General features: G+C 51.0%; 9 protein-coding genes across 9 annotated transcripts; 5 read left to right on the top strand and 4 right to left on the bottom strand.

Annotated features, from left to right (window-relative positions):
* Positions 1-56: 56 nt before the first annotated feature.
* NCS57_00530600 (uncharacterized protein) lies at positions 57-1,213 on the top strand (the record flags this gene model as incomplete). The annotated part of the gene is made up of 5 exons (XM_053055235.1): positions 57-113; positions 187-424; positions 474-534; positions 585-992; positions 1,054-1,213. 5 exons carry the CDS (start codon positions 57-59, stop codon positions 1,211-1,213), a joined length of 924 nt encoding a protein of 307 aa, XP_052914190.1.
* A 347-nt stretch (positions 1,214-1,560) lies between these two features.
* NCS57_00530500 (uncharacterized protein) lies at positions 1,561-3,076 on the bottom strand (the record flags this gene model as incomplete). Its single annotated transcript, XM_053055234.1, has 5 exons — positions 1,561-2,106; positions 2,164-2,372; positions 2,428-2,567; positions 2,627-2,864; positions 2,908-3,076. The coding sequence occupies 5 exons, from the start codon at positions 3,074-3,076 to the stop codon at positions 1,561-1,563; spliced, it is 1,302 nt and encodes a 433-aa protein (XP_052914189.1).
* A 2,113-nt stretch (positions 3,077-5,189) lies between these two features.
* On the top strand, positions 5,190-7,538 carry NCS57_00530400 (uncharacterized protein; the record flags this gene model as incomplete). Its single annotated transcript, XM_053055233.1, has 6 exons — positions 5,190-5,227; positions 5,287-5,313; positions 5,363-5,537; positions 5,586-5,597; positions 5,645-6,421; positions 6,471-7,538. 6 exons carry the CDS (start codon positions 5,190-5,192, stop codon positions 7,536-7,538), a joined length of 2,097 nt encoding a protein of 698 aa, XP_052914188.1.
* A 395-nt stretch (positions 7,539-7,933) lies between these two features.
* NCS57_00530300 (uncharacterized protein) lies at positions 7,934-9,293 on the top strand (the record flags this gene model as incomplete). The annotated part of the gene is made up of 2 exons (XM_053055232.1): positions 7,934-8,276; positions 8,326-9,293. The coding sequence occupies 2 exons, from the start codon at positions 7,934-7,936 to the stop codon at positions 9,291-9,293; spliced, it is 1,311 nt and encodes a 436-aa protein (XP_052914187.1).
* Positions 9,294-9,812: 519 nt separating this feature from the next.
* NCS57_00530200 (AB hydrolase-1 domain-containing protein) lies at positions 9,813-10,724 on the top strand (the record flags this gene model as incomplete). The annotated part of the gene is made up of 1 exon (XM_053055231.1): positions 9,813-10,724. The coding sequence occupies one exon, from the start codon at positions 9,813-9,815 to the stop codon at positions 10,722-10,724; it is 912 nt and encodes a 303-aa protein (XP_052914186.1).
* Positions 10,725-11,064: 340 nt separating this feature from the next.
* On the bottom strand, positions 11,065-12,864 carry NCS57_00530100 (uncharacterized protein; the record flags this gene model as incomplete). The annotated part of the gene is made up of 3 exons (XM_053055230.1): positions 11,065-11,994; positions 12,045-12,446; positions 12,496-12,864. 3 exons carry the CDS (start codon positions 12,862-12,864, stop codon positions 11,065-11,067), a joined length of 1,701 nt encoding a protein of 566 aa, XP_052914185.1.
* Positions 12,865-13,647: 783 nt separating this feature from the next.
* NCS57_00530000 (APH domain-containing protein) lies at positions 13,648-15,329 on the bottom strand (the record flags this gene model as incomplete). The annotated part of the gene is made up of 2 exons (XM_053055229.1): positions 14,823-15,329; positions 13,648-14,760 (listed from the first exon to the last, which is right to left on the bottom strand). The coding sequence occupies exons 1-2, from the start codon at positions 15,276-15,278 to the stop codon at positions 13,648-13,650; spliced, it is 1,569 nt and encodes a 522-aa protein (XP_052914184.1). The 5' UTR covers positions 15,279-15,329.
* Positions 15,330-17,602: 2,273 nt separating this feature from the next.
* On the top strand, positions 17,603-18,522 carry NCS57_00529900 (uncharacterized protein; the record flags this gene model as incomplete). The annotated part of the gene is made up of 2 exons (XM_053055228.1): positions 17,603-17,780; positions 17,843-18,522. 2 exons carry the CDS (start codon positions 17,603-17,605, stop codon positions 18,520-18,522), a joined length of 858 nt encoding a protein of 285 aa, XP_052914183.1.
* A 248-nt stretch (positions 18,523-18,770) lies between these two features.
* NCS57_00529800 (Oxidored-FMN domain-containing protein) lies at positions 18,771-19,868 on the bottom strand (the record flags this gene model as incomplete). The annotated part of the gene is made up of 1 exon (XM_053055227.1): positions 18,771-19,868. One exon carries the CDS (start codon positions 19,866-19,868, stop codon positions 18,771-18,773), a length of 1,098 nt encoding a protein of 365 aa, XP_052914182.1.
* Positions 19,869-20,434: the final 566 nt, after the last annotated feature.

Below are 20,434 nucleotides of genomic sequence, written 5' to 3'. Positions count from 1 at the left end.
TCTGAAAATCTCCCCCCTCGACGCATCCTTTTACTTCAATACCAACAATCGCCATCATGTCGAACGACAGTAACTTGGTCACCTTTGGACCTAACGCCAATTGCACTTTTGAGGTGAGCTCCATCAACCAGCACGGCACACTGCCGAGATTTATGAACTACCTATGCCTAACAATGTGTTTACCAGCTTTGCACCATCGAAATGAGCGTCTACAGTTACCGACCCTCCCTCCCAGCCAATGTCACTTTCGCAGCACTCTTCACCCTCGGTACCTTTGTTCACGGGTACCTCGGTCTTAGATGGAAGACTCCGTGGTTCATGTGGTGCATGATCTTGAGCTGCACCCACGAGGTCGCCGGTTACGTCGGGCGCATTCTGTTGTACAGGAACCCGTGGAGCTTTGGGCCATTCATTACACAGATCAGTACGTAGCCAAGAGTCTCACGTGAGGAGTGCTAGCTAACACGGAACAGTCTGTATCACCCAGGCGCCTGTGTTCTATTGTGCGGCAATCTACGTGACCCTTGGGCAGAGGTCAGTTATTGTACCACATTAGTAACCTTGGTAAAACTAAACAGGAACAGCATCGAACATTACTCCCCCAGTCTGGCTCGTTTCCCAACAAAGTTCTTTGCTTGGATATTCGTCCCCTTCGACATACTCTCCCTCATCCTCCAGGGCGTCGGCGGCGGTCTATCGTCATCTTCATCTGGTAGCAGTCAAGTTGGTGTCAAAATCGCCATGGCGGGACTCATCCTGCAAGTCATTATGTTGGTCGTGTTCAGTGTCCTGTTTGCCGACTACATGTTCCGGTACCTCAAGTCCAGCAAGTCTAAGCAACTTGGAGCGAGAGACAAGCTGTTCTTTGGCTTCCTCGCCTTGGCGGTCTTGACCACACTTGCTCGTTGCATCTTCCGTGCCTACGAGTTGAAAGAAGGCTACAGTGGAGAGTCAATCAAGCATGAGGGCCTCTTTATCGGACTTGAGGGAGTGTACGTGCTTTTTCATTGTCTCTTGGTGCTTATCGCGTGCTAATTACTGTTTTCAACTCAGCCTCATTGTTGTCGCCATATTCTCTCTTTGCATCGCCCACCCCGGCTTTGTCTTCAATCGTTCGCCAAAGACGTACTACAATGTCCCAACTGTCGAGATGCCTCAGGAGGAGGGTATCCCCATGTCCAAGCCTTATGCTCCTGCGGATTATTCGACCTAGATGAACGACTTGGAAATTACTTGGGCAGCTAGTGTTTCTACGATATAGTTATACTGGTGGACAGGGGTCGTACGAAGGGGTCGTGGATGTGTAGTGAGGATTCTATGTGTTTATAAGTGACAGGGTAGATCGAGCGTGGTTAGATATTATTAAATATTTCCTGTGCGTTTTTAGATCTCCAATGAGTTTAATACCCGTGCAATTTACTCAAATGTGTGGTGCCTCTAAGCTTCTAATTATGTTCGCTAGTTTTGTGAATACAGACTCTATAATACATTCCCAATGCCAAACTCCATTCCTTTTCTCGAGAGAAACAGATATAACTCAAACACTCTCTTCACTCGCACTCAGCGGCCAGCATAGCGACCCGGTGTTCCACTGGCTGCCTCTTCGTCAACTCTCACAGTATACTCATTGGTTACGATGATTTGATCTCCCGCCTTAGCACCATGCCTCCAATTCTTGGCGCCTGCAAATGAAGCGACAGCAGAAGAATTACCGCCGATAGCCCCGGCCGTTGTAGTGCCCCTCATACGAGTATTGTAAGAATTGGGTGCCTTGTCCGAGCCTGGCAGTGACGCGTCGTCTCCACTCGATTGCCCCTTGTCTATGGTCTCGGTGGCGACGATGTGTTCCTTGGAACCCCAGACTGTATCGCCCAGATCCCTCTCGTCTGGTCGTGGTCGAGAGGCTGACTTGTTCTTGAAGCTTTCCAGTCGGTATCCTTGGCTGTCGCCGAGACCTGGTCGACTGTTGCCTTTGGAGCTGCTGACGCTCTTCTCGATGAACCTCTTGACAAGGGGGTAGACCATGGGCATGTTCGTGAGGACGAAACTGACAAAGGATTCACGAACCGACCAGTAGCCAGACTGGGCAGGGTCAGTGTTTCCTTTCTGTAAAAAATTGTTAGCTCGACAGTTGCACCTTCGGAGTGTTGGATTGGCACATACCGTAAGGATGGAAACAGCCCGAAGGATACCGAACGCCATCTCAAGAAAAGCACCGCTGAACATGACCATGATGACAAGCTTCTTCCTCCAAGGCATCCTAGCTCGCCACACCATGGGAAGGGGAATAGCCATGAGGTAAAAGTCTGTGATTGTGTTCATGGCCATGACGTAGATGGTCTGAATGTAAGTGATGGCAGGCATGCAAGAGTCTGTAACATGATTGTCAGGCAAACTCGATAACTTTGGGGTGGCAGGTTTACATACTCGGCGGTTCTGGATCAACCTGCCACTGCTTTTCGAACGGTATGCACTTGAGGAACGCCACCAGGAGGCAGGAGACGTATGTGATGGGCATGATGTAGGCACCCCAGTAAGCGACCCGCTTCGCCGAGCTGACGCCCTCACTACAAACACACGTCAGTTCAATCTGCAGTCTATCACACAGGAAAGAGGGCCAACTCACGTGAGGCGGTTGTAGTAAATAATCCAGTAGCCCTTCAATAGCCACAGAAGTGTCATGTATAGAATCAGACCGATGACATGTGTCTTGGAGCCGTTGATACGCAGCTGCCATTCCGGACCATTGGGGTTTCTTTGCAACGCGTCTCTTTGCTCGGGTGTTATGCCGTTATTTGCAAGTCCTTTCCAGTATGCCACCACGTAGTATGCTGCAACTGATTCGGCCGTGTAGGTGATCCGGACTAATGTTAGATAGGTACCATGCCTCGACTTTGCAAGCCTGACTTACCGTTGCCAAGAGCATCAGGACATCATCCCATTGTAGACGCCGACCAAAAGACGTAAACTGGCTGTAATACCGCAGGCCCACAACCAGGTACGCCACACCTTGAAGACCCCATACTTCCTGAATGAAGGAATTGGCGGCAGCTTGTTGCTCCTCGGGGGTAGCCATCGCGGGCTGTTGTCGCGTTTCCGTCAGATGCAGGCGTCCAGGCGAATCGACATGGGGGTCAAGCGAAGAACTGCGTTGGTCGTTGAAGCGTGTAATCGATTTGACGCCCTCCTTCGGGTAAAAGGCAGCGGAGCCTTCGGAGTTGGCCAAGTCTAAATAGAAAGAGAAAGATAGAAACCAACAACAAAAAGAAACAAAGAGTCCAGCCTTCAGTCTTGGTGCTATCGGCTGCCGATCCAGGGGCTCAACGTCGATCAAGGGGAAACGCGAATCAAAGATGTATGACGATGTTACAGTCCCCGTTTTCCGGAACCTTCGTCAACCGACGATGCGAAAACTTTGTCGGTTGCCTAGCCGTGTTTGGGAGGTTTCTTTGGATGGGTATAAGATATCAAATATGGATGTCCCTGTTACTCCTGCACACTGCATTACGAGATCGTTATTGCTTTGTTCAATGCTGCTTCTTCACGGGTAGAAGCCGACGATTAATTAAAACAATTCCTGCAGAAATCTCGATCGCTCAAAGCAGCAGGGTATGAACGAACCTGTGGGTGCCTGTCCCTGGCTCATCCGCTGCCGAAACGCCGAGCTGGAAAGCTGGGCACAGCTCCTGGTAGCCTCAGCAAACACAGGGTCGTAACCATCACGCTGGGATTGATATCACCTCCTGTAATAGAGTGGAACTTGCTCTCAAGAGGGCCTCAGCTGCATGTGCTACCAGGCAGGCATGTCGTTGATGCATGCAGTGGAGTTTCCGTCCTGTCCCCGATCCCTGAAAACTCTCGCGGTAAATCCGTCTTTTGAAAAGCCATGCTACCTTACCAATTGCTGATACATCGCCAAGGGGCTTCGCGTCTGCACGATGTGACAGTGGAACGGTGAAGATGCAGCATTGTTCAGGGACTCTGCGGCGACGGTTCCGCCGCTAACTGCGTAACTGTTTGGCACGTTTCGTACATCATTGCCGCGGGAGGCGGACATGGAGGTGGTTTTGTGCTGACTTGACAGGGGACAAACTGATGTGGGGGCCGGCATAAGAGCTAAGCTTAGCTTACGTCCGGGACCTTCTGGTGGCTCGTGAAGACTCTGGGGACGGTGATCATCTGGTACATAACGAGATTGGAATGCTCAACGTCGCTTAAGGCGTAAGAGAGATGAAGTGGCGCAGCGACAATCACCACTGTAAGAACTTCTGTCTCTCAACCCGGTTTGACACAAATACCTAAGCCACCTCTGGGCACAAGAAGCCAAGCGTCGGAGAATCAAGCAATGCGACGCCAAGGGGGCCTCAAGGTTCAAAATGTGACAGTCGTTTTGACCATCCACAACGTAACCAGCAGTGTAGCATCGCAGCGTATCCTCGACGGCTTTCGTTTTTCCCGCACGCTTATCTAGATACGAGAGTGATCTGCTTAACAGAGCCTCTATTCTAGAAGGGGTCCCCTGCTAGCTCAGCCGGGTAGTATCCGGGACCGTTGACCGTTGTGCCCACGTCGCATTCCGCCGTGAGAAAACTAGGGGGAAACTGTCGATCATGGCTATTTCTGGGGTCGACGTTGGAAACCCTAATTTACGGGCTGTCAAGGATCTTCGAGTGCCGGGGATGAAACCGGGACCTCGCCTATTGGCAATACGTAATTCCCAACGTCTCCATGTCTTGTTGCCCCCGGAATTCCAGAGCCCCCATGTCCCGAGACAAGGGAGCATCGGGCGGGCCTCCAAGATGCACTCTACAAAAGAAGGCAGCGACACTTGGCGATCAGGGGGTAACTTCACCTCTTAAGGACTAGACGTTTCCCTCTATGGATAGTCGATGCAACTCGGCAGGGGCCCCAAACGTTCGTCGCAAACCCGGTGGCAGGTCAAAAGTTCGGTACACGATACTATTCGAGGACCGTTGCAACGCAGCGTTGGTGGAGGTGGAAATAACACAATGCACTCTCCTTATCTCTTTGTTTTGGACCAAACTCTAATGATAGCTATGTTACTCCCCTCCTTCGGACGTTGATCGAGCTCATCTCTGCACATTGTTTGTTCTCATTTTTTTGTTGTTGTATACAGCGTTCGAAAAGAAAGGCGAGATTTTGCATTACCCACCTAGACAAACGACAAGATGGCCAATGGACAGGTTCCTGAATCCAATGTCGACGTGTAAGCAGTGACTGTTCCTGCATATTAACTGCATATCACGTACTGACCGGTGCATGCAGACTCATTGTTGGCGCCGGCCCTGCTGGGTATGTCCCTACTTCACATGTGATGGCCTCAATTTGACTGACCGTCCAGGCTGATGGCCGCTGCGTGGATGGCGCATTGCGGTGTCAAGGCTCGTATCGTCGACAAGAGAAACGCCAAGATCTTCTGCGGTCAGGCTGATGGTCTTCAATGTCGGAGTCTTGAAATCTTTGATAGCTTGGGCTTTGGCGATCGGGCCTGGAAGGAGGCCAACCACATGATTGAGGTACTATCTCCGCCATTGCTATCTTGACGTCTTACTAACAGTTTGTAGATCTGCATGTGGGTGCGTATACAACACTCTCATTAACAACCCGTCACGATACTAACAAGATCGAGAACCCCGGCTCAGACGGCGTCATCCGTCGCTCCGACCGCATCCCCGACACCATCGTCGGCCTCTCCCGCTTCCAGCAGATCGTCCTCCACCAAGGCCGCATCGAGCGCTTCTTCCTCGACAACATCAAGAAGTTCTCCAACGACGCCATCAAGGTCGAGCGAGCCATCCTCCCCGAGTCGCTACACATTGACGAGTCCAAGGTGGACGACGTCGACGCCTATCCTGTCACTGTCAAGCTACGACACTTGACCGAGGAGGAGGCTACACCTGCTCAGCAGGCTACTGCTAGCAAGACCAAGGCTTCTGATGGTCTTTTCCGAAGTAACCTCGTTTTCAACGATGAGAATGAGGACCTGAAGCTTCTCCAAAAGGCCCAGGAGCGAGACGCTGAGAGCGAGATCGTCCATGCCAAGTACGTTCTTGGCTGCGACGGCGCACGCAGTTGGGTCCGTCAACAAACCGGCCTCGAGCTTCAAGGTGAAGCGACAGACTTTATCTGGGGTGTCATGGACATCATTCCCAAGACCGACTTTCCCGACATTCGCATGCGATGCGCTATTCACTCTGCAGAGAATGGCAGTCTCATGATCATTCCTCGAGAGAACAAGCTTGTTCGTCTGTATATCCAGCTCAAGGAAGTTACTCCTGATGCTTCTGGTCGCGCCGATCGATCCAAGATTAGCCCCGACTTGATCTTCAAGGCTGCTCAGAAGATTATCCAGCCTTACAAACTTGACTATGAGTACTGCGACTGGTGGACAGCTTACCAGGTACAACCTTCAACCCGTATCGCATTGCATCTATGCTAACATTATCCAGATCGGCCAGCGTGTTGGTACTGGCTTTGACGCCCATGAGCGTGTCTTCCTTGCTGGCGATGCCGTCCACACCCACTCTCCCAAGGCCGGCCAGGGCATGAACGTGTCCATGCAGGACTCTTACAACCTCGGCTGGAAGGTTGCGCTTGTCGCAAAGGGCATCGCCAAGCCTAGCATCCTCAAGACCTACCAGAGCGAACGTCGTCGTGTCGCTCAGGACCTGATTGAGTTTGACCAGCGGTTCAGCCGTCTATTCTCTGGTCGCCCGGCAAAGGACGTCATGGACGAGGAGGGCGTCAGTATGGAGGTCTTTAAGGATGCTTTCCTGAAGGGCAACATGTTTGCTTCTGGTCTGTCAGTCAACTACGGGCCTAGCAACATCGTCGCCAAAGCTGGTGATCCCCTTGCCCAAGCCGACGGCGTCAAGGTCGTCTTGCCGCCTGGTGTTGCCGTCACTGAGGAGAGCTTCGCCAAGAAGCAGGCTCTTGCCACCGGTATCCCTGTTGGCATGCGCTTCAACAGCTTCAAGGTACTCAACCAGGCATGCGCGCGTCCTTACCATTTCCAAGAGCGCCTCAAGGCTGATGGACGTTTCCGCATTGTGCTCTTTGCCGGTGACATCCTCGACGCTTCCCAAAAGGCTCGCGTTGATGCCTTCTGCGCACAGCTCGACAACCCAAGCAGCTTCCTCCACCGCATCACACCCGCAGGAGCCAAGATCGACAGCGTCATTGAGGTTCTCACCATCCACTCCTCCAAGCGCCAAGAGACTGAGCTTCTCCGGGACTTCCCAGATATCCTCCACCCATACGACGAGCAGGTCGGCTGGGACTATGAGAAGGTGCACGTCGATGATGAGAGCTACCACGAGGGTTATGGCGATGCTTACAAGAACTACGGTGTCGACAAAAAGCGAGGCTGTGTCGTGGCTGTGCGACCTGATCAATATGTTGGCTGGATCGGTGAGTTGGAGGACTTTGATGATCTATCCAAGTACTTTGAGGGCTTTCTTGTCTTAAAGGATCACACCAACGGAGTCAACAGAAATGGTGCCATCCCTTTGCGCTGAGGAGGCAGTGGAGGGCGGATTTGACGAGGATAAAAGCGAAGGCAAATAGAAAAACTAGAATAAGCCAATTTACCTCATACTAAACAACAAAGCATCATCTCGAGATCTGTTCAACCTATCTGATTGATAACATGGTGCCTGGGGGCTCAGCGTAACTTGACCAATCAGCAGCGTCATCAGGGGTTGTCAAAGGTGCCTTGTGCGGCGCGGCGAGTTCATAGCCCACAGTGCCAAGGAGGAGTTTTACAAGGCAGAATAAATCTTGCTCGAATTTTGGGCTGCCTCTTTTTTTTGTTGAACTATATAACCTACAGTTGATACTGTTTCACCCTGGCCATCACCATCCAGCAACAGCAATTCTTTTCACTTACTTTACACCTTTATAAGTCGTCAACATGCAAGTACTCGCCTCAACAGACGGCTCCGAGCCTAGAATCGGCTGGGAATACCAAACCGCCTGCATCAGCATGCTCAAAAAAGAACTCAAAGATGAAAGCGAAATCTGCTTCATCCACCTCGCCGCCAAGTTCGCCCTCGGTCGAATCACCCTAGACGAGTATCTCGACGGTGTGCTTGCGCATCTGAGAAAGTCGTCCCAGGCAAAGCACAAGTTTGATGTCTTGTCTATGGAGCTGTGGCCCGAGAATGATTTGTGGCCTTTGACTACTTCGGACATTTTTGCGGGATCTGTCAGGGCGTTGATGTGGTCTCCTTCCTTCACTCCTTTCGAGGACAAAGGTGGATATTCTAGAATCATGTGAATGAATGAAGCACTGACAGCTTATAGAATGGAAGTGTCTGCGAGCACTCGCTTCCCTAGCTTGGAACCTAGATGACCCCGACGAATTCCAGACACGCGCGCGCGAGGAGGGCCTGGATCCATCCTCTCTCTCACCTGAGGCTGCAGACCTCCTCCTAGTCATCTGTTACTGCAGACGCCACGTCAAACTTCTCGAGCATCTAGTCCACACGGTTCAACCCCCAGCAGAGTCCAGTTTTGACCGTCTCCCTTTCTACGCAATCGAAGCACGTACCGATTCGTGGTCCAATACAGCCCAACACTCTCCCAAGAGTCCCGAAAACGTCACCATCGAGATACAGATCTGGACGCTCCTGTTGAACTCTTCTTGGATTCATAACCCTGTCGACGAAAATGTTGCAGCAGCAATGACATCGCTCGGCCATACACGCGCTGGCAGTGACCCCTGGGCCATTGAGTACACCTCTCCAGCCTTGAGTGAATTCCATTCTACCCTGGTTGCCAGAGAGTTCTTCCCATCTCTGTCTCAAGTCGCCTCGTTCATCCTGAGCTGCCCAGATGTCGAGATCGGCCGTCGGTACTTCAAAAAGATGCCCGGTAGCATGATTTCGAGCCACAGGTTCTTCTACCCTTCCCATACAGGAGGCTTGCTTGTCCCAATCATCGAGTCCAAGACACTCAGTGACCAGCATCGTCTCGACCTCGTACGACTGGTGCTAGAGGAGATTCCAAGATTGGACCTCGATGCCAGGATCGACCGCCCCTGGGTCGCCGACATGCGGAGCTTCGGAGCTCCTGGCGATCCGTGGGATTTCTTTAACCCACTCATGGCAGCGGGTTGGCGTGGAGACAAGAAGATGGCAGAGTTGCTTTTAGAGCACGGGGCTAAACCGGAGGTTAAGGATTGCTTGTCCAATCTTGATGCGGGGGGGTTAGCTCGACAGCAGGGGCATAAGAAGTTTGCTAGATGGTTTGAAGGCAGACAAGCGAGCTGAGTTTGTACTTAGCAGCGGCATGTAGCTTTGTGGTTAGTGGACTAGCCAGGGGATGGGTTATGAGGTGAGGGTTGGGTTTTCACGCAACTACCTCGGTATGTGAGTCTAGCCAGAGCAGTAGTAAACGCTTTCTCTTTTTGCCTCTTCAATAGTCATGGCCCTGTGACACCTCACGCTGTTCCTTGTATAAAAGCAAAATATCTTACCACAGGGAGCTTCACACTCCCTCATAAAGCTTATCACAAAGAAGGCTGTGGTTAACTCTATACACTGTCTTCCACCCATCGCTGCCGTAGCAACTAGGATTCATCCCACTCGCATTGCGGTCTCCCACCTTCGTTTTGAATCTTGCTCAAAGATTGGCCAGAGTTCTTAATAATCAGTAATCGAAAGAATGGGGTTGGTTGCATCAGGTCCGACATGTCAGCACTAACAACAATCATATCAACAACACCGCTGTATGAACAACCCACAAGCAACAACAACACATAGGACGCCACTGCCAAGACTTCCAAGAAAATGAACGCCTCTCCAGAACTCTTCGTCACTCTCCCTGCCAAGCGCAGAGTCCGCATCTGCTACCAAACCTTTGGAGACCCAGAAGACTCGGCCGTCATTCTCATTGCGGGCCATGCAGGGTCCATGCTCGATTGGTGTGATGAACTCATCCCTCTGTTCAGCCCTGGGGGCAGTCGACACTTTATTATCCGTTATGACCATCGCGATACAGGACTATCGACCGAGTTTCCTGTTCCTGGCGGGTACACCATATCTGATATGGCCGACGACGTCGAGGGTCTAGCTGATCACCTCGGACTAAACACGAAGGGATATCACGTCGTCGGGGCCAGTATGGGAGGGGGCATCGCGACCTTGGTTGCCGCACGCAGACCCCAACAAGTCAGGAGCCTAACTTTGCTCTACACGTCCCCCGGCCCGAGCGAGGAACTACCCGTCAAAGACGTACTCAACCTGGGACTCCAGCCAACAATCGCTGGCTTCGGAGACGGGAGGGAGACACACATCAGGAATGGAATCATCCTTTACAACGGCCTCACAACTAAACCACCCTCACCAGAGGAGAGACAACAATTCGAGGATCGGATCGCCCGGGTCGTGGACAGAGACATGCGCGGAGGCACGCTGTACAGCAAGAATGCAAACCACGGTGCTGCATCTTTTGGTCACTGGCCTGGAATCAAGCCGCTCAACCAAATCAAGTGTCCGGCTACTGTGATTCAGGCTGCCAATGATCAGATCTTTGGGGTGGAGCACGGAGAGACTTTGGCGAGAGAGATTGAAAAGGCTGAATATGTCTTGTTTGAGGATGTTGGTCATGAGTTGCCGTGGAGGATCTGGAAGCCCTTAGCGGAGACGTTTTTGAAGACATGGAAGAGAGGTGACGATGAGTGGGCAGAACGCAAGGAATAGATGAAGGGGAGCATTTAAGCAATGCAATAGATGCCGGGTTAGATAGATAGCAAACATGGCCAAATTTGATGTCTCAACTCGATCAAAGACCATTCAAGGCCATATTCTTCTTGCTGCACCCCAAAACGGAAGGAATCAATATTAACCCAAGTCTAGCGCAGACCAAACTCACATGGCCCAAGTCAGTATAAACGAGCCCAACCTCTATTCACAAAGGCTTTCCCAGACAGCGAGATGAAGTTCCTGATCCCCCTATTCTTCCCTTAAGCCTACCACGGTATCCATATCCCCCGCATACAAACAGCCCCCAGCCGTATCCCTGGGAGTAGAGAGGCGGAGCCTAGAAATGAGGAAACATCTGCACCCACACAGGCGCCATATACACCCCAATAGGAACATGCCTCAAACTCACAAAAGCCTCAAAAATGATGTAAATCCTCGCCAACATGTAAATAACCAGCGTCAGCGACAACATCACATGCATCGCAGTCTCCCACCCATCCAGTCCATCCAAGTAGCTAACACGGATCTTGTTAAAGATGTGGTACAGCGGCAGCACAGCAGCAATAAGAAAACATGCAAACTTCCACACCAGGCCCTCCCAAGAGGTTGGAAACACCCAGTTCCATGCAGAGAGATGTATACCGCCGTACAAAGCCGACAGTACCACCGCGAGACCCAAAAGACCGCCGTACCATGAAAAGAAATCCTCTAGCTCTTCGTTGAGGTCCTTGGCTGACATTCCACTAAAGGTTGTAAAGTCAATGTCGAGGTTTCTCTTGCCTTCGCTGAAGGGCATGCTGCGGAGCTTCCACATGAAAATGTCGATGCCGTCGTTGGTCTTGCTGGCCTCATCGATGAAGTCGGTGCATTTCATGATGCCGTAGCTTCTTTTGTCGCCAAAAGTGTTCAGGATGGCTTGCCAGCGGTTCAAAAACTCATATGTTATCAGTATCTCGAGATCGGGGTCTTCTTCAGGAAGAACAGCAAGGGCATCTTCGGGGGCATCTTCGTCAGGGGTCTCGGGGACGGTGTAGAGTGCTAGTCCATTAGGGAGAACATCGCCCACGGTTATTTTTTCATCGGGTCCTCGCTCGATGTAGCGTAACGGTATCTCAGAATCGTCAGGGAGCGGCTCTCTAGGATCCAAAAGAGACAAGTTTGCCGAGATGGTGGTGTAGAACTGGCGCTGAAGAAGCAGTGCAATTTCACCGTCGAATCCCTCAACGTCAGGCCTAATGACCTCAGGGTCTTGGACATTGAGCGGTTTCTGTCCCAGATTAGCCCCGTAATCCTATTATCAGGAAAGGTTGGGCATACCTTGAACCAAAAGCCATAGAGAATCATCGCACATACGACATGCACCATCGTATGAATTTCCAAGAGGGTTAGAGGCAACTTGTACATCCAACGAGCAATGCATTGCATAATCATCCAGGAGACCTGTATAAGAACGAGGATTTTCTGAAACGTGTCTGCTTTGCTCTTGTCGGTAATCTTCGCCCGAGGGATCTTGACCCAATGACCTTGACCTGCAAGCCAAAGCACTGTTGTACCGCTAACTCGGACTGTTGTTCCGCGGCCTTCCACGTCCTCGCGAGGGAGAGAACCAACTCCCCACCGTGACGAGTCATCAATATCCGGCCAGGACAGCAGGTCCTTGACGTCGATACGAACACCTCCCATGACGATGAAAAAGGCATACGTGAGATCAATATCAAACTAGAGCATGTCAGTATTCCGAGGCAGGAGGTTAAACAGGGACACATACGTCCTTGGGAGGGTTTAGTTGCGTCTCCCTCAACTTCCTCAGCTCCTTTCTAAGCTTCCAAGCCTCGACCAACTGATCTGCAGCCATGTACAAAACAATCTCCGGCGCAAACAGCGTAATCAGAGACCACTTGACCTTTGAAATCAAGATCCGATGCCATTTCGTCTTTGTCGGAACATCTAGATGCAACGCAGTGTAGATGCACGCAACAAGGGTCAAGACACAGCTCTGCAGAATATCCAGAGTACCTCGGATATTAGGACTGTTGACCCACTTGCGCGAGATGACATTCTGGAGATCGTAGGTGCTGTTCTCGTAGGGAGCCGAGACGGACCAAGGGTCGAGGTTTGTAGGTACAGCGGTCGTCATGGCTTCGATTGAGGGGATTAGGGGAAGAGAACAGATTCAGTTTTTTCCTCACAGCCTGATCCCAAAAGACCTCTTTATACCTCCCTTCCGTAGGATTTATGCCAAAGTGCAGCTCTAACAATATCAAAACCAGGCCACCAATCATGGAGCTGAGAATACCTCTACTGCAGCTCAGCTCGGCTGGGGGCCAAAGGCCTCAGCCAACAGACCCTGGCACGGATGGATGAGTGCCCTTGTAGAGCAAGGCTATGCTGGGGCGGTGTTTTACAGAGGAAGATCAGCGTTGAAGGATGATATTTCCCATCCGCGCAGTTTGATATCCTTGTCATCTCCACAAGATACCAGAGTGGCGATAACGGCAACTCCACAAGGCTGAATGCAGTTGTGCCTAGATTTCGAAGATTGCCGAGTTTGGTACCTGACTATCCTAATTGATCTTGATGTCATTAACATGAGGCTCAATCATGTGCTCTAGTTAAGTACCTGCATCGGATGGACTGGCGGTCATCCAGTCTCGTAATTATGCACATGCCGTGTAACCTACAAGGATAATAGCCGACGGTTACACTCAACTCAATGTTTCTTCAAAAGAGCGTTAAACATCTTATCATTTGTTCATGCTACTTGCTATAAAAGACCATCACTGGTACCCTTTGGACCAGGTGCTTCAAGCTTTGTTTCCATTCCATCCCATCCTCTTGACCGTCGATATGAAGTTGGACAAGAGATTTCATTCAACCTTGGCAGCCCAGCCACCTACATATCCAAGAGGTTTCCTCCCATCTAGAATTCGTCATCGTCGTCATCATCCTCATCCAGCTTTTCGGTAAACACCCTGCGCAGGTGGTCAAGGTACTTCTCCTGCTCAACAACCTTGTTGGAGATGAAGCCCTGGCTATCCACGTCCCATAATCGCATCAGCATGTGGCTAAACTCGTCCCACTGAGCGCTGCTGAGCTTGGCGAACCGAGGCTGGATATGATCCACAAAGAGAGCGAGCAGCGTGTTTGGAGAGTCGAGAGCCTGCGAGTACCAGAACTTGCGTGTCTCCCAGCTCTCGCGCATCAGCTCAGCATTGTCAGTCGATTCACCCTGGTCCAGCTCCTCCCTCTCAAGAGCATCAACAAATTCCTCGTGGAACTTGCCGTACTCCTCCGAGTGGAAGGTAATCTCCTCGAGGGTGCGGCCAGAGAGCCAAACAGGTGGGCCAGCCATCTCAACGGGTCGCGAACACGCCCACTCAAGGTCGATAATGCCAGTAATGTTCCAATCCTCGTCGACAAAGATGTTGCTCCGGTGCAGGTCGGTTAGCGAGAGAACAAAAGGTCCCTCGCGGTGCTTCCTATCCGCAAACTTGGGCAAGAGGGCCCTCAGTCCAGTGAGGGCCGCCAGCTGTTGTTCACCGTCACCTTGGTCGTGGACCGAGTTGGGCTGGTGTCGAATACGGTTGTCCTGGCAGGCGATGAGGTCGAGGTAGTAGGACTCAACGGAGGTGTAGGTGCGGTCACGGGGGATGTCGGTAGGGATCTCGGCGTTCTCTTGCTGGTGGAGGAGGGGGGTGAGGGGTCGGTTGGCTAGCTTCAGCTCACCGTTATCGTCCATGGTCCAAGAACCGATCTTGGGCAGAGGGAGCTTGGCGAGGCGGAGCATGATGCGGGAGAGGTTGCCAAAGAGATTAGCCCTCTTTTCATCATTGCTGTGACCGGCAGCCCAATCCTCCGACAGAAGAGTGCCATTGTCGATATGCTCGATGACGAGGTACCCAAGGTCGGGAAGGGTGCTGCGGTTGTTGATAACGTATCGGCTCAGCTCACCACGACCGAAGATCCAAGCGACGAAGCGGCGAGGCAACCACATGAATCGGTGGTAGAAGGACGCAGTCTCGATCGAGGTGAACTTGGGCATCCGGTTAGCATTGACCGCACGTGGGGGGGCCTCAATTGACAGGTGGAGCGTACCGATCGCGTTCCGGGGAAGCCGAAGCCAAAAAGTCGAGGAATTGGTACGTCGGGGCAGTTCTTCTGCATCCAGATGTATGTAGCGGCCTCGGAGCGGACCTTTTCGTCGACGTTGCCCGGGTTGAAGTCCTCGCCGACCTTGTAGGGGAGGGGGATGCGGACAAGGGCCTGCGCGGGCAGAGACGAACCCCGCGCGTCCTCCTCGATGTGGACGGGGATGCAGGCATTGAAGGAGCCGTGTATCCATTCATTGGCATCTCCAAGGCTAAAGTCGGATTGTCGCAGGTTCAAGTGTCGGGACACGACCTCGGCAATCTGGTCGCGCTCATTGTTGAGGTGAAGCGAGAATTCTCGTCGCTTCTCGGGGTAGGCGAGTTCGCGGATGATGTCAAGATCCTCCTCGAGAGCCTCCTCCAGGGAAATGTCCCCTCGCAGCAGTGGTAGAGTTTCCCCCATTGGGTCGAATAGGATCTCGCGCAGCCCGAGATCATGCACAAAGGGGAAGCTTGATGGGGAGAGAGTTTAGTCGCGTGGACACCAAGCCTCGGGAAATGGGAACCCAAGTTAAATCGGCATCATTCAATTTTCCGCTCCGTGCCCCACATCAGTCAATCCGCACCCGTCATCAGGCCACTAAGCGTATCAGGCCATGTCCCCCAGCCACTTCCATCGCTCTGTGCCGCCATTCCCAGTGTCCTCGTGCCAGACGCTTTGAATCAGTGTCTGATACATAATTGACGCTGTTTCAGGTCATTTGATCCATCGAAGCACCCGTGTTGTTCCTTGTGTCTTGCTTGGCTTGGAGGTCCGTTGCCATTGGCTCCGTCCAGTATCACATGCCCTCTTGACTTTGCCTTACCGTAATTGGCGGATCAAGTGATGTCACCAGCCTTATCATTCACCTGAGTCGGGGCGAACGGCATCGGTCAGATATGCATCCGTAATCTTGACAGAACGGTTGGTCCGGGCCAACGACGAGGATAAAATCTTGCAAGCGACAATCCTTGGGGGTGCAGGATTGATTGACAGTCCGTTTATTACTGTCGCATGTAGTATATAAGAATAGAGAAGTTGACAAAGCTGTACTGTTACTAGAAGCTCTGAATGTAGTTCCGTTGTTGCTTCTTACAGGCTAGACAACCGTTGAGCCTCAAACCCTAAACCCACAACCCACACAAATTGGATCAAAATGTGATATATCATTCTTTCATCAACCAAATTCAACAACATAGCAACCTCTATCAGTTGCAAAGTATAGAGGTTATGAGGCTATCCCCGGCTCAACAGCTTTTTCTTTCTATGGTACGATATCGGGTGAGTTAAAAAGGGTTGGCTTCTTCCTGTAGGGTATGCGCCACATACAAATCAGACCACAACCCCAGCAAGGTGGCAACCTGCAGTCAGACAATCCAGACTGTCGCGTCGACTTGCACTTATGCGCAGGCTTGGAAGATGCGGCAGAAGTGGGAAAAATCTAAGTAGGAATTTGTTTGCTTCCAATATTTTTTTTACCTTCCTACTTTCTATATCAATGGATCATTTCCCATTTCCCAGTATTCTGGTTCTCTGAACCCATCTCAACGACAGCTACGTCATCTAGTGGGGTTCTTCCAGCCACAAAGAGGGGCAACTCAGTAGATAGAGTTGATCTGGTAGCTTGATAATGATGTAGTTCTCTTCGAGTCAAGAACAGAAAGCACCTTTGACCCGAAGCCAGACCTTGCCTGTTATTGGTCTACAATTTCCTACTTGAATATGCCCCAGAAGTCCAGTCCAATGGGCATAGAGGTAATTATGGCGGGAACGTCGGCTACGATCCCGATTCATTATCGTCTTCCAAAACCCACCTTGAGCTTAGACCCGCGGTAGTTGCCCAAGCAATAAACACGGACTCTAGATACCTGAACCCAAAAAGATTATACGGACATGGTCCTGATATTGAGTGACAGAGGAGCTATTGGTGCTGGGTGGTTTGGGGTCAGCCGTTCAGAGAAGAACTCGCATTCGTGGCCTCGCCTGATGCAGTTGGCACATGATGGGCGTTGCTCATCGCACTGCTATTTGTTAGTTGTCAACTCAAGGAAGGTGTTGGGTTATGGCTCTTCCTTCCGGACCTTGACTTTTCTCCTTTTGCAAGTCTGGCAGCCTGCTCTGGTTTTCCTATGGGCACGTCGTGGAGCCTTCTGACTTTGAGAGGCATGAAGGACAGATGGCTCAGAAGCCGGCGAGGTTGAGTTGATGGGCCGAACTGTTGTCAAGTGATCCATATCTCCTATTTTATAATTGGGATCGAGACTGGAATGCTTAACGATGGATGGTTGAAAGACAGAGTTCGGACAGGCTCGTTTAGATATGCGTCGAGTTCGGAAGCTCGGACAACTGCCATTGCACAGCCCTGTTGGAGTCTAATTATTGCGTGTCACAGCGGATGATACGCTATACGCCCTGAAAATCCAACGCAATCAGCGCTAATAATAAGCGCGAGATGCCCCCTGTGCTCAGCCTTTTTCAATACGCCGCTGCGGCTTCTTCGGCGGAACGCGTAAAGATGTGGAGTCGTTTCTGAGATGCTGATTTGACGAGTCGCATCTTTTCGTTCTCGCATCTATACGAGAGCCATGAGTTGGTCGTAATGGCATCAATTTTGTAGCAAGAGGCACTGGTATAAGTATTGTCGTGTCTACCTGGCAGAGCAATGGCTCCTTCTCGAGGCATCATCAAGATTTTACACATTCAGTTCCCTATTTCACAACCTACCAGCCTCGACAGACTCGCCTGCCATGCTCAACCCTAGAGACTCTGCCAAAGACAACGACTTTGAGCTCTATCGATACACTCCATCACTTCCCGCTGCCATCCATGGTGTCATTGTGTTTGCCATCCTCACTGTCGTACATACAGTACGGCTTCGCCAAGCTCGAGCTAATTACTTCATACCTTTCACCATTGGTGGCTTGTGTAAGTCGTGTAAATGGCATCGCCATCAGGATTATATCCGCTAATAGGGTCTCTTTCAATAGTTCAAACTATTGGTTACGCAGGAAGGATATGGGGCCACTATGACAAGGAGGCCCTTGGTGGCTTCGTGACCCAAGCAGTTCTCATTCTAGTCGCACCCGCCTTATACGCTGCCTCAATCTATATGATCCTCGGTCGACTCATCCGAACACTCGACGCCCAACACCTGTTTTTCATACCTCTCAAATGGGTTACAAAGATCTTTGTCGCCGGAGACGTCTTGTCCTTCACTCTACAAGCAAGTGGAGGCGGCTTGTCGTCCGGCGGCACCGTTGATATGTATCATCTCGGTGAGAAGGTCATCGTTTCCGGTTTGTTTGTGCAAATTGCGATTTTTGGCATCTTTGTTGTCTCAACCGCAATTTTTCACTCTCGGATAAGGAAGAGCCCAACTGCCATCGCTTCTCACGGCGATATCCCCTGGAAGAGACACCTCAATGTCCTTTACCTGACTAGTGGACTAATCTTGGTACGAAGCATCTTCCGTGTCATTGAGTATATCCAGGGGAATGATGGATATTTGATCTCTCATGAGGTATTCTTGTATGTTTTCGATGCGTTGCTAATGGCCGCGGTCATGGTTATTTTCCTGGTTTCTTATGTTGATGGTCTTACATCGGTGCGCAAGGATAAGGAGGCATCGGTTGATTCCAATGGTCACATCATGAATGAGTTGCGATAGATGAGGTTTGGGATGGAGATCAGACTCGCTTATCACCAAATTCTTAACCCTTCATCAGCGCTTCTGTTCTTTTAGCAACCGGGAGGCATGGGTCAAGTTTAGTATGGCTTATTGGCTCCTGACATTCGTCTGTTCAAATTTGAAAATGAACAAGTAAGATTATTGTGTAAATAATGAAGAATGCAATTATCAATGTCTAAACAGCCCCCTTTCTATACCAAGTGTCTCGAGCCCAAGCTAATCTTGGCTCAGTGTCCAACTGCAAGCCACTCCTTGCTGAAAGGATAGTCCGAGTAGCCCACTGGTGACCCGTAAACATAAAAGGACTTTCTGTCGTAGCGGTTGAGCTCCAGATCCTCCTTGATCCTATATACAAGGTCGGGGTTGGACAGGAAATATCGACCAAAGATGACAACGATGTCCTTTTCCGGATATTTCTCATCCACTAATTTCCGCGCCTCCTCTGGTGTATACCCGCCGGCAACCAGGAGAGGTCCGTTCCAGTTGTTGTATGCAAAGTCCAGTCCTTCTTGCCCGTTGGAGTCCTCGCTACCGGATATACGAGATTCCACGACGTGGAGATAGGCAATGCCATACGGGCGGGTCTTCTTGATGATGTCGGTGAATTGAGGGATTGGATCCTGCATCCTCATGCCTTGGAACGTACTCCAGGGGCTCAGACGGAGACCAACACGTTCAGGGCCGATGGCGTCGGAAACGGCCGCGATTACTTCGATAAGAAGACGGGATCTGTTCTCGATGCTTCCGCCGTATTCGTCGTTTCGTTGATTGGCGGTGTCCTGGATAAACTGGTCGAGGAGGTAGCCATTGGCACCGTGGATCTCAACTCCGTCAAATCCAGCACGAATGGCATTCTTTGCAGCATCGACAAAGTCCTTGACCGTTTGTTTGATCTCCTCAATCGTCATGGCCTCTGGTACAGCAGCGCCTGGCTCTATCGGGATAGCACTCGGTGCCTTGATAGCGAACCCTTCCTTCTTGGCCACCTCGGCATCTCCAGCACGACCCATGGCGAAAAGTTGAGAGTAAATGAAGGATCCCTTGCTATGGACCTCGTCGGTGATGTCTTTCCAAGCAGCAACCTGGTCCTCGCGCCAAATACCTGGCCCGTGGACAAAGCCACCGCAGTTTGCCGCTATAAAGGTTCCTTCGGCGATGATCAAGGTGCCAGGCACGGTGGCTCTTTGACCGTAGTAATCTTTCATCAAGGGGGTTGGTACGCGGTCGTGAGTGGCTCGGAGTCGAGTGAGAGGAGCCATGCCGATGCGATGCTTAACTTCTATATCGCCGACTTTGAGGGACTTGAAGAGACGTGATTGAGGCATGATGAAATATTTCAGAATGCTGGTTGTTCTGTACAAGGAAAGGATGAGGATGTAGATTTCTGGACATGGACGCTGTCCAAGTATTTATAAGTGTTTTCAATGATTGCGCCATCCTTGAAGCTACGAGCTTAAATAGACATGCCTTCTAAGAAGGAGTTGAGATGCTTCCTAACATGGAGCAGAGATGTTTCCCAAGAAGGAGACGAGATATTTCCTAAAACGGAACGGAGGTGTCTCCAATTAGGGTAAGCGGCCAATGCTGACTGGGTATCCCTGAAGTTCGCCTCGACGACTTGACCAGTAAACAGTTGATTTGTGGAGAAGAGGCTTATCGAGATCCATGAATATTTGTCAGCGCAGTGAGAACCCATGAGCATGATACAATACAAGCAGCCTGCTCATCTCTTTTTTGGGACCTCGCTTCCTTGAGAGGCTTGCGTAATGTGTCAACTCGTTTAACCAGTCCTAGACGCGCGAACGTTTGTTCATAGAGATGAATCTGTACTCGGTACCCGGAAGCTTCGGTAGGTGAAAAGGGCAGCTTGGAAAAGCTGGTAGTGATACCA

The sequence above is a fragment of the Fusarium keratoplasticum genome, chromosome 4, assembly GCF_025433545.1.
Source record: "Fusarium keratoplasticum isolate Fu6.1 chromosome 4, whole genome shotgun sequence".
Classification (NCBI taxonomy): Eukaryota; Fungi; Ascomycota; class Sordariomycetes; order Hypocreales; family Nectriaceae; genus Fusarium; species Fusarium keratoplasticum.
This window is presented reverse-complemented; position numbering and strand designations above follow the sequence as displayed.